The sequence below is a fragment of the Spinacia oleracea genome, chromosome 1 (assembly GCF_020520425.1).
Source record: "Spinacia oleracea cultivar Varoflay chromosome 1, BTI_SOV_V1, whole genome shotgun sequence".
Taxonomy (NCBI): domain Eukaryota; kingdom Viridiplantae; phylum Streptophyta; class Magnoliopsida; order Caryophyllales; family Amaranthaceae; genus Spinacia; species Spinacia oleracea.
Window position 1 is genome coordinate 114304901 of NC_079487.1, and position 13835 is coordinate 114318735.

Below are 13835 nucleotides of genomic sequence, written 5' to 3' on the forward strand. Positions count from 1 at the left end.
TTATATTTTTTTAATTAGTTGACAAAATTAATTTAACATGGGCACTCTTTCCCATCACCATCCTAGTTAGGCTCCATAGCTAGAAGATAGAACACCTCAAAAAACCCTCAATTCTTTCTCTAGCTAGATCCATCAAATGGAAATGTCTACACCAAAACCCTCAAAACGTAATTTCAAGTCTAAACTTGTTTTACAAATCACATTTCCAATAATTTTGTTCACTATAGTTACATTACAAATATCCAAGAACATTTCCTTAAAGAAATCACCTATTATTTTAACTTCATTACCCACTAATCATGTTGAACTTCCTACTAATTACCAAGAGTTACGCCCCAAAAAAGTCGTCCCAACGAAATGTGATCTTTTTACGGGTGAATGGGTCCCGAATATGGAGGCTCCATATTACACGAATGAGAGTTGTCGTGTGATCCAAGAACACCAAAATTGCATGAAATATGGGAGACCGGATACGGATTTCATGAAGTGGAGATGGAAGCCAAACGGATGTGAATTGCCCGTTTTTAACCCGGATCAGTTTTTGGATATTGTTAAGGGTAAATCTTTGGCCTTTGTTGGTGATTCCGTGGCTAGGAATCATATGCAATCCTTGATTTGCCTCTTGTCTCAGGTAACTTTTTTTTACGCGGCCTTTTACTCCTTCCATGTTTTTTCTCGCAAGAATTATTTTTACAGTAATAGAATTTTATGTTAAGTTGAGAAAGTAAAATAAAGTCAAAGAATCAAATTGTGACAAAAAAAAAAGTAGTCAACGCAAGTATGTATAAGTTTCTAGATCATATTGGTGGATGCTAGTCTGCTAGACTTGTTACCGTGTTAGGTGGCTTTGATTGATAAAATTCTCATACAATTATTCTGAAATTACATTTAATTTGTATCTATTGGTCTCTATTTCCTTCGTATATGCAATGATCAATGGTCAAATTGATTGAATTTTACGTAAACCAATCATTTTTGGGTAACAAAATTCTAAATACAAGAGACAAGGTTACTTGAACTAATTGAGCATTAAGGGATGCATGGTTTGGTTAGTGCGCGAATTGGAGAGTCGAGATTCAGACATGTAATCTATGGTAAATAAATTGTCAGTCTTAACTCTTAACTAGTAGTCCAAGACATCATATATTGGTCTAAAACCATAAGAAGTATCACAATGCATGTATATTCTTGATTTAACCAAAGTAACGCCTTTTTGTTCATTATTTTGCCTGATTTTTACAGGTGGAACACCCTTTGGATATCTCCCCCACGAAAGATGATAATTTTAAACGTTGGTACTTCGAATCTTATAATTTCACACTAGCTATATTTTGGAGCCCATACCTAGTCAAAACTCAAGACAATGATCCAAATGGAAAAGCGGGAAAGACCTTTGTTGGGCTCTTTCTTGACGAGGCTAATGAGGCTTGGACAACCCAAATCAATGGGTTTGACTACCTTATCATATCGGCTGGCCATTGGTTTTTCCGGCCCCTTATCTACCACGAGAAGGGTGAATTTATGGGTTGTCGTTATTGCGAGATTGGTAATCTCAAGGAGTATTCTCTCTCATATGGGTACCGAAACGCGTTTCAAACCGCGTTTCGGGCCATTTTAGAGAATGAAAATTTTAAGGGTAAAGTGTATTTGAGGACCTTTGCTCCCTCCCACTTTGAAGGGGCAGAATGGGATCATGGAGGGGATTGCCCAAGGAAAAGTCCCATAAAAGCCAATGAATTAAATTTGGAAGGAGAAAATATGGAAGTATATACAGCCCAAATGGAAGCATTCAAGGAGGCCCAAAGTATGGCCCAAAAACGTGGGCTGAAGTTTGGGCTAATTGATATGACTCGTCTCATGTTGGTGAGACCCGACGGACACCCGAGTATATACGGGCGCCCGGCAAAGATGAATGAGATATGGCCAAGTGATTGTGTCCATTGGTGTTTGCCCGGGCCCATTGATAGTTGGAATGATTTTTTGCTTGAGATGTTAAAAAGTGAAGAGAAGATTTTTCACTAATTTAAAATTTTAAAATGAAGATACAATTGAAAAAAATTGAAATTGTATAGAAAGGGACCAATTTGTTTCAAAAATTCATTTTTTGTTGCTCAGTTTTGATGTCTATCGTGTATCCTTTACTACAATTGTTGGTTTGTTACAAATGAGCTAAGGTTACATTTTTTTTTTTTGATAAAATGAGCTAAGGTTACATCATAAAAAGATCAATTTGTTACAAAACAGTAACATCATAAAGTGTATTTCAACATTTTTCACAAAAAAAAAAAGTTTGTTGGATTTTACGCTTGGATTTACAAGCTTTGAATTTTTTTAGAAATAGACACCTAGCCATCTCCTCAAGTCTAACAGAAGGAAAACTTCATATAACCCTTCACAAGGGACAAGAAAAACTATACTAAAAGAAATAAGCTCTCGAATTTACTCGATGAATTTACCTATTTACCTATTAAAGTATACCAAGGCAAATAAATTTCCACTTCCTCACCATTTGCATTTGCATTTGCATTTGCATTTGCATTTGCTTCACCTAATCTCCCTTCTTCTTTTGTTTCAAAATACGAAAAATATATATTGCCACGTGTCAAAAGAGTGACGGTCCATATAATAGTGAAGAGCTACACCAATCACCCAAATAATATACATAATAAATAAATAAAATTAATTGATAAAAAAAAAAGAGGGGGGAGGGGCTAGATGTCTAGTTCACTCTACCATTTGTAATGACATGGTAGAAATTCCTCCATTTCTCCAAAAGTAACAATGGAACAAATAAACTTAGCCAAATCTCAAAATCGTAGCCTCAACAAAAAAAGCGTTTTCCAAATAACACTTCCAATAATCTTATTTACTATAATAACCTTACAATTAGTCAAAAATATTTCCATCAAAAGACCTTCACATCCAATCATTTCAACTTCTTCATACATAAAAGATCATGATGAAGTTATTGGAGCTCCACCGACGGAAACCGGTATACGAAAATGCGATCTTTATTCGGGCGAATGGATCCCAAATATGGAAGCTCCATATTACACAAATGATACTTGTTGGGTGATCCAAGAGCATCAAAATTGTATGAAGTATGGTAGACCCGATACCGAGTTCATGAAGTGGAGGTGGAAGCCTAATGATTGCGAGTTGCCCGTTTTTGACCCGAATCGGTTTTTTGAGATGGTTAGGGGAAAGTCTATGGCTTTTGTTGGTGATTCTGTGGCTAGGAATCAAATGCAATCCTTGATTTGCCTCTTGTCCCGGGTAAGTTCAAATACTATCAGTAATCGTTAGTTAGTTTAGTTGGTAAAGTTTAATCGAGATTTGTCTGCAGAATCTTGATTCGAATCTCTTTTGCATCTATCTACTCGTAATGATTATTTTGCGAATGTTAGCTAGCATTAATGATCATTTTTTGATGGAATGATCATATTATTAACATTAATAACTTATTAGTGTTATTATTATTATTATTATTATTTAACTAGTAATAGTAATAATGAGAATATAATAGAACTGTCACATTTATATGACAAAGAATACATTGCCGACAACATTATGTAGGACAAAGTATGATTAGAATATTTGAACATAGTACCTCCTTAAATTAGCTAGCTAATTAAGTGTGCCATTGTCTCAAATATTGACTTATTAGTCACATTGGTAGAGTGATTTCATTTTGTTAGATTAGAGACGGAAACTTGCATAACCAACCTGAATCATAGATTAATCCACATCTGAGTTGGGACTAATTGTCCCACAGGGAAGAAATAAAGCGAAATTGATTAACATATAAAGTTGGTGGGCTACTCTACTTATCACCAATTAGTTTTAGAATGAAACCTCGTTAGATTAATACGTAATCGGTCATTTCTTTCGTACGGACTTGTATATGGCACAATTTTAATTTTTGAAAAAAATTAAATGTAAGTGGTAGAAGTTAGGGGTGAAGTATCCTGATCAGAATAATAAAGGATGGATCATGGTCAATTCCCCAAATTAGTGACAATGGTACATGCATTGTTGTGCGGTTGCACCGTTTATTCGCTGTCAGACTGCCACCAAGAATCCTTAACTGCACGTGTCTGGTCGCCCACCTGTCTCGAAGTAAGGGCTGAAGCTGTCCAGCTGACTAGGAATATGGATTTACCGCAAATTATTACTTTTCCGTTCTTATTTACGGAGTACTCCGTAGTTGATACATATATTTAGTCATACTTTCTCTGTTTTAATTTAAATAAATGATACAATTATTTAGTCACGCTTGTTAATGCCCGATTTCAAACATTAATATCTTCAACTATGTATAAGAAAAAATTATAAAAATTTGATATTTAAAAAATATTTATCGAAACGAATCTAACAAGATCACACACGACTATATTTTTACTTAAGTAAAAATCACAAAAAAAGTCAAAGAAACTTACGTGAATAGTGTCTAAAACCCTATTGTGTCATATAAATAAGAATGGAGGAAGTATTTGACAATGTATTTTTTATAATTAATACGGACTATATCTTTAATTACGTAAAAGAAAAAGTTAATATTTTAAAAATATTATCAAGATGCATTTAACAAAATCTTACATGATTATATTTTATTTAACACATCAATAACAAAATCCGGTCAAATAAGAGTTTATGAAGTAAAACCGTGTAATCTTAAATAAGAACAGAGGAAGTATGTACTATGTAGTAAGTTCTAGTTTCCAAATGAAAAAAAAGAATGATCAAATGAGTAAAAGTAATGCATATACATATATAGTTGAGTGTATCCGAGAATAAGATAGAAGTTCTCGGAATACTGAGATTAGACGTATAACATTTCTCTTGTTATAAGACTGATAAACTTGTTTACCTTTCAAAAGCAATGGTTACCATTGTTTGGATATAGTGGAATTACTAATACTGATTACTGAAGTCATTTTCTTGTTTTTGTTAATTCAATTCTACAGGTTGAACACCCTTTAGATGTATCAACTAGCAAAGATGATAACTTCAAACGTTGGTACTATCAATCATACAACTTCACACTAGTTATATTATGGAGTCCATTCCTGGTAAAAACACTGGAAAATGACCCAAATGGTCGAACGGGGAAGACCTTCTGGGGACTCCATCTCGACGAGGCTGATGACGTATGGAAGGATGAGATTGATAAGTATGAGTATGTCATGGTATCTGCAGGGCAATGGTTCTTCCGGCCTCTTATATACTACGAAAAAGGACAATTTATGGGTTGCCGTTATTGCGAGATCGACAACCTAACGGAGTATTCCCTTTTGCATGGATACCGAAGCGCGTTCCGGACAGCATTCCGGGCCATTTTGGAGAGGGAAAGTTTCAAGGGTAAGGTGTACATGAGGACTTTTGTCCCTGCTCACTTTGAAGGGGGTGAGTGGGACAATGGTGGAGATTGCACAAGGAAAAGGCCGTATAAGAGCAATGAGGTTCATTTAGAAGGAGAAACTTTGGATCTGTACACGGCCCAAATGGAAGAGTTCAATGAGGCCCAAAGATTGGCCCAACAGCGTGGGCGGAGTTTTCAACTCCTTGATATGACCCGGATTATGTTGATGAGGCCCGATGGACACCCGAGTACGTATGGGCGTCCGGCCAATCTTACATGGCCTAGCGATTGTGTCCACTGGTGCTTGCCAGGGCCTATTGATAGTTGGAGTGATTTTTTGCTTGAGATGTTAGGCTGAACTCTCAAGGGATGAGATTCAGCAGAAACTGAAGAATATAGTGTTTTCTAATACTCGAGGTTTTGGCAATTGCTAGAATATTTTTTACGGTTTTTTCATGAAATGCCCCTGAGATTTCACGAAATTCACCAAATACCCCTGCGTGTTTCAAAATACATAATATACCCCTATTTTTTTCGTACTGTTCACCAAATACCCCTATTTTGACTTTCTGTTAGTCTTCCATTAAGTCATGTTTATAATTCACCAAATGCACCTATTTATAAACTTTATGCACAATATACACCTATTTGTAAACTTGTTTGCACCAAATACCCAATTAGCCATTTCAAGCTGTTTGGCATCAAAACTTATCCCTGTGATGATGTACAACCCCTTCTTTCCTTTATGCACGACCTTTGGCACATAGCGCATTTACAATAGCAGTGACAATGATTTTGTCCTTTTTTGGTTCATTTATCCATTTATATAATTCAGGTCCTTTTTTGGTTTTTATCTTGTGATTTGGAATTGGGTGTTTTTACATTTTAGCACTAGGTGTTGGAAAGAACAAGCATCAACGGAAAAAACTAAACAAAGAAACAAATAAAAAGGAATCCAATTTCAAACGGTCAAACATTTTTCGGGCTCCACATTCTTGCTACCTCTTTGCTTTACTCTGTAACACTAAAAAGTTGCAGATTACAAAACAAGCTTCCCCCCTCATTAATGGAGAGAAGAGTAGCCATAACAGGAGGGAAGGAGAGAGAAAAAATGGAGGAACAACGGAGATTATACGAAGCATACAACGAAATTCATGGTTTAGCACAAGAATTATCGACCCCATTTGAAGCTCCTGCAATTCTTGTTGTGGGTCATCAGGCCGATGGAAATAGCGATTTAGTTGAAGCATTAATGGGTTTTCAATTCAACCATGTTGGTGGTGGGAGCAAGACACGAAGATCCATTACTCTACACATAAATTGGGTGTTTTTACATTAACTTGGTATAAATTTGACACTTTGATGCAAACTTTATCTCTCCTCCCACCTCCCATGGCTTCCGATTATTCTATCCAAATTGAAGAACAATATTTCTAAAAATGAAGAACAAATCTAAGGAAGAGAGAAAAGGAATCTTAAAATTTTGTGTTCTAATGCCTATAAATCGAAAAGCTAACCTCTAATTCTAACCTCTAATTCGAACTTCTAACCTCTAATTCAATTATACATTCCCAATTTCATTAAACAAATAACAAATTTAAATCCCCAAATTCGAAATCAAGGGGTTGGCTTGCAAAATCGACTCAAATTTCAACAATTTTAAACGAAATCGAGCCACATTTGAAAGAAATTATGTAACAGCTTGAATTTAAATGGTAAGAAATTACTCTCCCACAAGTTTTCTAGGTTCAAAGTGAAAATAAAGTTTATGGGATTGATGATGATGATGATATGATATGATATGGGGAAGATAGCGCACTAGGTTTTGGGAGAAATAGATTTATGATGAGGAAGATCGTGCAAAATCTCAGAAGAATTGTGCAATTTTTTTTTCCTGCTGAAATCACTAAGAAGAAGAAGAAGAAGAAGAAGAAGAAGAAGACGAGAGAAAGGATGGCAGAGTGGTCGAACAACAGAGAGGGGAGGAGAGAGAAGAAGAAGAAGAGATAAAGAATTTTTTTTTTTAAAAAAAAAAAGTTAAAAGTAGAATATTGGGTGAGTAAGGGTATAAAGGTAAAGTGACGCTAACGGAGCACTAACGGCCGTTAACTCTAGGGGTATTTGGTGCACTTTAAGTTTAAATAGGGGTATATTATGTATTTTGAAACACGCAGGGGTATTTGGTGAATTTCGTGAAACCTCAGGGGCATTTCATGAAAAAACCGTATTTTTTAGGGACAAATATGTTAGTTTCCTGAGTTGAAGCAAATTAATTACGGTTGTATTCTAAATATCATTACATTGGTGATAATACAAATCAGGCACTTTACCCATACATGGTATTCACTATTCACTATCCATCAGTCATTCATATATGCACAAAGTTGATCCTCGATTTCTGATCGAAACTCCTAAGAACAACACTCTCAATTCTCAAATGATCAACGTACGGGGAGTCGGGGACTATTGCTGAATGTTGATGCAACAAATTATATCTCTCTATTTTAGGAAAAACGCCACAATATATTGCCTTCTGTTTAATTAATCAGATTCCAGGTTCAGGTTTAGTTTCGTGTATCCTGATTTTTTTTGCAATGCCCTAGTTCCTCTACATCATGCCACATTGCCACTAACCTTTTAAAACCACAGAGAACATATACCGTGAAACAAAGGGCACTAAATCACTAATGTTATTAATAGTCTCAAGATTCAAGAAGCTACAGGCAGAAATAACCTCAATCGCCTCACCTTTTGACATAACTTATAGGACTCTTTTCTTGTCAAAAGTTTCCGACTAAATAAAGATACTTGGATGGATATGATACATGGACACTTCCAATGAAAATAGATATCTTGGAAGTTGCTGAGTCTGGGCACCTTGATTTATAACTTTGTCCAACTTACCAACTATCCTAATCTAAAACCCTTCCTTTTCCATTTTATATTCACATATTCTACATTGCAATTGATGTTTATCAATTCCCTTAAAAGCTACTATTCAACATTAAGGACCTTAAAGTTCTCCCTAAAAAAGATAATAGTAAAAGGATGAATTAAGTTTCATCACTCTTCAAATGCAAATCATAAGGAAAAATAAACAACCCAAACATGAATCAATAAGAAGTTCCAGTTCTAGGTCATCGAGTGGATTGAATGAACATTTCAAACAATTGGACGGTTTCTATCATGTTAGACCCTGGAAACTAAACATCTACCACAAAACCTCTCACAATACACAAGTTACTAAACCAAACCAGATCTATGATCAATGGAGACTAGTTAATGCAGCAATACAGGGCATATCTCTTCTATTTGAGAAATATTCTATTAGCTATCGCTTTTGTACAACTAATCAACATTAAGCTAAAATTTATGCACAAAACTAGCTACCCATCACTAGTTGAGCGCCAGAATACCAAATTTCAACATAACTCAACAAGAGTTAATTTTTTAATGATTATCACTAACGCAGAAAACTGCATCTCTTCTGCTTGAGAAAAACACTGATAAAGTGAATCAAATTACATCAATTTTGCAGCTGCAAGAGAAATAAATTGCCTCTAATTCCAATGCAAAAACAGAAGTATCTTACTAACAACAATCATAACTATTACTCTATGAATTTCTGCTTTTATAATTTATTTTTATTATATCAGAGTCATCGTAATTGGGAAAAAAAAAATCAAGACAGGGAGAGGACCTCATTGATGTATTAGGTACGACGAGCACGAAACGAATTGGGAGGGATGAAATCAGCAGAGGACCTTAACTTACTCGCCCTAATTACAACTTGCCTGCATATTATTTCCCGAAAACGAAATCAAAATACCTAAATCAAAGCAATCAAAATTCAACCCTAAAATCAAATTAATAAAAAAAATGTCTAGTGAGAGAAAAATGTACCGGTCTAAACGAATCTGAGTCGGGTCTTGAATCCATTTCCATCCCTGGATAGAACATTTCTCGTTGCTTAGAAATAGGACTTCCAAAATCCAAAACCCCCCTGAGGAGTGAAGAACCCAACCCACCCATGATCCACGACCAACCCATCTGAAAAACTTGAACAAGAGATCTTACAAAAGCTAGGACAATTGCCCAAAGCTGGGAGAAACGAAGCAAAAGCCATGACCCAACTTCTAAACCTTAGCCTTCCCAGCAAAACCCCAGCTTTACCTTCACATATTTCCTCAACACCAACTTCTTCATCCCGCCATCAAACTTTTGCTGCTTTGAGTCGCCAATTGCGTTGCAATGGAAGATTTTCTTGCCTTTTCTCAGATAATCGTAAACAGGTAACCCCTATCTTCTTCCCCTTTGTTTTGTTTTGTTTTTGATGTTGATATTGAGCTGTTTGAGATCTTATAATCTGGGTAGCTTTTATTTTGCGTTGAAAACAATTGTTATACCTTAAATTCTCGAAATAGTGATGCTAATTTGAAATGGGATTTTGCTATAGCTTGATTTGATTGTAGTGTTTGAGGATGTTCTTGCAATTGGGTTCTGGGGTCCTAGATTTTCTGAATTTTAGGGATATTATCATGTGTTTGCTTCAATAAACCTAGTGATAATTTAGTGCTATTTATTCATATTTATATGATTGTGCCTGATAACGATTAGTTGTTAATATTAAAATAGGAGCATGTAGTGAATTTGCAAGCTCTTTCAATCATTTTTATGAGAACCGTCCTTATTAGGTTGATGTAATATGTTATTACTGCCTGATTGAAACAGAAAGCCAAAAGAGGAAAAATTGATTTGGTCTAAGGAATGTAACTGACTTTGTTTGTTTGCCAAAATTGCGGTAGCTAGTGTAACTGTATAAGTGAAGGGATGCTGTGAGATCGTGTTATTGTGCTATCCATTTGCACGGATGGCTTGTTTGTTGGAAGTAGTCTGCTGCAAAATGTTCCTCACGAATATTGGTGGTGTTCTACAAAGTTTCCGCTTTTCGTCATCAGTTTTTGTTGCTGATTACAGTGTGTATACTAGTGAAAACTGAAAACCATAAAGGGAAAAAGAGACATTTTTGGTGGTGGAAATGGAGGATTGTGTTTGAAATTACAAACAAACTCGTTATCAGTACCTAAATTTATGACTTGAGGAGCATCAACCATGCAAATAAAGTGATGACCTTCAAAGAAATGCTGGTTTAATCCATTACAATATGATCAATATCCACCTGGATTCAGAAGAATTGGACTTGGTGGCTGAATCCCCCCACCTATTGATTTTTTGAAAAGGATCATAACAATAAGTTATTTTCGTCGACTTGGCCTTACAATTAGTTACCAGAAATCTTTTCTTTCTGCGACTGGTTGTGCTGAGTCAGAGACTTAGTTGGATGCGGATCTACTGAACGAGGAGTGACTCCTCCCTTTTCCTCTTGTCAAACAAAAGAGGACCTGTGCTTGGAAGCTATGAAACGTCTGAGTCCTGAAAGCTTACTATGCACGGTGCCGCATAAACCTTTGGAAATATCCATATAAATGAAACATGGGGAACATGGACTAAGTGAGGTCGGTTAACTTTCTAATGCTGAATTGTGCATTTCAAACTGAAACATTGCCCCACGTGTCCCTAAGACCGTAACATTATGTTTGGATAGGAAGATATGGAGGGAAGAGAGTGAGGGATACATCGTCCCATTATTTGGATATGACATAACCAAAGAGAAGGGAATTGGATCATTTTTCCTTCCCCTTTTAATAAATGGAAGCTCACTCTTCCCCTTTCCTCCTTTTACTTCCTCTCCCTTTCGCTCCAATCTCCACAAATGCTAACACTTTGTTTGGATAGCAATATAGGAGGGAAAGGAAGGAGAGGGAAAGAGGAAGAAGAGAAGGGGAAAGATGAAACTCCATTTTCCCTCAAATTTTAGAGGGATGGTGTTTTTCAGAGGAGGCCCTCCCTCCCCTCCTTTCCTCCAGCCCTTATCCAAATAATTGAACTTGTTCCCCCCTCTTTCCTTTCCCTCCGTTTCTCTCTACTTCATGTTATCCAAACAAAGTGCAAAGGATCCAACCTACATCAGGCTTTAGATTTAAGCAACCTTACTCTTGCAATTGAGATGAGTTTTACTCGTATATGTTACTGTTGCTTAGACCATTGATTGAGATTTGAAATGGTATTTGGTAAATGCTTAGGAACATACACCTACACATTTACTTTAAAATTAATCATAATACAAAAACGAGACTACAAGAGTATTCTTAAGGAACTTGCTTCAGCATTCTCAAGAAACACAACACATATGGTACTGTAAACACAAATTTTAAGTCTGCAAATAACAAACGCAAAACATGTGAACAAAATATGATTTTATTGATTTTCTATTTGGGTTAAAATCTTTAATATTTTCTCCTCTGATTCAATCTCCACGTTGAACTTGACTTAGCTCGTGCATTAGTTTGATTTGTACTTGAATGAGGGCCGTCAGGGCTTAATCTCGTTCAAGAATGTTGATGTAGAATAGAATGTCACGTCAGTTTTGTATGCTTGCCGGAAAGATTTGATGTTAATCAGGAACGTTTTTTATCTTCTTGACTAAGGGCATCCATGCTTAATCTCGTCCAAGGTCGATCTTCTAGAATGGAACGACACTCCTTTTTGAATGCTTGTTGTCCTTCTTCTAGGGAGAGTTATGACTTGACTGGTAAGGAGAGTATACGAGAGTTTTTGGTTTTTGCTTTTCTCCTCCCCTCTAAATGAAGTATGATGCCCAATTTATAGAGTAACTGGATTGTAGGGTTTTGATGCACATCGGGCTTTTAAACCGGATTTGGTAGTCGTGTCCCATTTATAATAGTTTTGACCCGTTTTGTTGGGTTTTAATCATTAATAAACGGGTATAATTAAAAAATAGGCTAATTTAATTTGTTCATCCAAATTAATCAATTTTAATTGACCCTCAAGTATACACCGAGTCAATATTCTGACTTTTGACCCGAAAAATATCCGATGTGGCACATTAACGAAATTTATGTGCCTACAGATACATCATTAAGCCATTGTACATATTCATATTCTTTTTACTTGGAAAAGGTTGTTTGACACTCTGCTATCTACTACTTTGTATATTTTTTTTTGGAGTGGCTGTTATATCTGCATTATACTTGGTTTAACCTCATTGTTGTTGCTTAAGCTTATTTTCTCTATGTGCGGGTGGTATAATAACATTGCTGGTTATTGTAGTATGGAATTTTGGGTCTTACAGTAGCTAGCTCTTATTTTTCAGAGAAAAGCACCATTTCTGCGCTTATTTTCTCTATACATGGGTGGTATATTAATATTGTTGCTTAAGCTTATCTAGCATTCTAGTGTCTTTAACTCTTCATTGGCTGAGGTGGCAAGGGTTTTTAAGAGATAATCGACCAGGGAGGTTCAAAGAAAGTAGCATGATCTGTAATTTGGTTTCTAGATTAGAAGACAGCTTCTCCTCTTCCTCTGCACTTAGTTTTTCAGCTGCTTATATATTCTATTAGCTGGTTATTTGTAGTATGCAATTTTTTTAGGGTGGTGTTAGTGTTACAGTACCAAGTTCTTTAACCTTCACAGCAAAGCGTCATTTGACATATGTTTGGAGAACCCAATCTCCCTGCAGTACATGGCATCAACAATATTTTGTATTATTTGACCTCCTAGATTTTTGTGCTATTCCCCGCCACATTGAATATTTGTAGTTTATGTATGGGCAGACAGCTTTTTTATTAGCATTTGACTGTTTTGCAGGATCAAGCTAGGAAAGCCTTAGAAAGTGCACTTGGTGGAAACAAGGAAAAATTCGAGAAATGGGACCAAGAAATTAAGAAGAGAGAAGAAGTTGGCGGAGGAGGAGGTAATGGCGGTGGTGGAGGATGGTTTGGTTGGGGTGGACGATTTGGGTGGTGGAATGATGATAACTTTTGGCAAGAAGCACAACAAGGTAGTCTTGCTGTATTGGGTCTCCTCGTTTTGGTAAGAAAATATTTCTTATTTGAGTAGAGTTGAATCGTCTCTTTCTTTTTCTCCCTTTCTTATGTTTTTCCACCTTTCTGGAGTGGCTGTACAGTACCTTGTAGCTGCCAAAGGAGACCAATTGCTGGCTGTAATCGTCAATCCCCTTCTATTTGGCTTGCGAAGTACAAGAAACAGCCTCAGTTATGTTACATCATTGATTACTGGAAAAGTATACATGGGCAATGATGCACAGTACGAAGAAATGAAACTCGAGGCGGCCCAAAGTAGTGCTAAAGAGAATGTTATGAAGAAATGGGGTTCTGATTGACGATTTTGCTTTTCAAGGAGAGAGCAAGTAGATGTGTACAATCGTTTCGGAGCGTAATCTTGCATGCCATGAAGTGTCTGTATTACATACAGTATATGCATGCCATTTTTTTTTTGTTATAGGAGATTATGGACCTTCTTTATTAACATAATTTTAATACAGGGGTAAGGATAATGGGGCTCCATCTATTATGCCCTGGTCTTAAGAATT

At 36.1% G+C, this 13835-nt stretch overlaps 3 protein-coding genes across 3 annotated transcripts; all 3 read left to right on the forward strand.

The window, feature by feature from the left end:
• Positions 1 to 54: 54 nt before the first annotated feature.
• LOC110786817 (protein trichome birefringence-like 19) lies at positions 55 to 2297 on the forward strand. Its single transcript, XM_021991396.2, has 2 exons — positions 55 to 631; positions 1243 to 2297. Exons 1-2 carry the CDS (start codon positions 137 to 139, stop codon positions 2020 to 2022), a joined length of 1275 nt encoding a protein of 424 aa, XP_021847088.1. The 5' UTR covers positions 55 to 136; the 3' UTR covers positions 2023 to 2297.
• Positions 2298 to 2617: 320 nt separating this feature from the next.
• Positions 2618 to 6001, forward strand: LOC110786846 (protein trichome birefringence-like 19). The gene is made up of 2 exons (XM_021991423.2): positions 2618 to 3276; positions 4968 to 6001. Exons 1-2 carry the CDS (start codon positions 2782 to 2784, stop codon positions 5718 to 5720), a joined length of 1248 nt encoding a protein of 415 aa, XP_021847115.2. The 5' UTR covers positions 2618 to 2781; the 3' UTR covers positions 5721 to 6001.
• A 3359-nt stretch (positions 6002 to 9360) lies between these two features.
• LOC110786847 (uncharacterized) lies at positions 9361 to 13833 on the forward strand. The gene is made up of 3 exons (XM_021991424.2): positions 9361 to 9654; positions 13091 to 13315; positions 13410 to 13833. The coding sequence occupies exons 1-3, from the start codon at positions 9487 to 9489 to the stop codon at positions 13623 to 13625; spliced, it is 609 nt and encodes a 202-aa protein (XP_021847116.2). The 5' UTR covers positions 9361 to 9486; the 3' UTR covers positions 13626 to 13833.
• The last annotated feature ends 2 nt before the right edge of the window (positions 13834 to 13835 follow it).

Coding starts and splice junctions, on each gene's coding strand:
- LOC110786817 (XM_021991396.2), top strand. CDS start 137: ATGGAAATGTCTACACCAAAACCCTCAAAACGTAATTTCAAGTCTAAA. Junction 632..1,242: donor TGATTTGCCTCTTGTCTCAG/GTAACTTTTTTT, acceptor TGATTTTTACAG/GTGGAACACCCTTTGGATAT.
- LOC110786846 (XM_021991423.2), top strand. CDS start 2,782: ATGGAACAAATAAACTTAGCCAAATCTCAAAATCGTAGCCTCAACAAA. Junction 3,277..4,967: donor TGATTTGCCTCTTGTCCCGG/GTAAGTTCAAAT, acceptor TCAATTCTACAG/GTTGAACACCCTTTAGATGT.
- LOC110786847 (XM_021991424.2), top strand. CDS start 9,487: ATGACCCAACTTCTAAACCTTAGCCTTCCCAGCAAAACCCCAGCTTTA. Junction 9,655..13,090: donor TCTCAGATAATCGTAAACAG/GTAACCCCTATC, acceptor ACTGTTTTGCAG/GATCAAGCTAGGAAAGCCTT. Junction 13,316..13,409: donor TATTGGGTCTCCTCGTTTTG/GTAAGAAAATAT, acceptor GTGGCTGTACAG/TACCTTGTAGCTGCCAAAGG.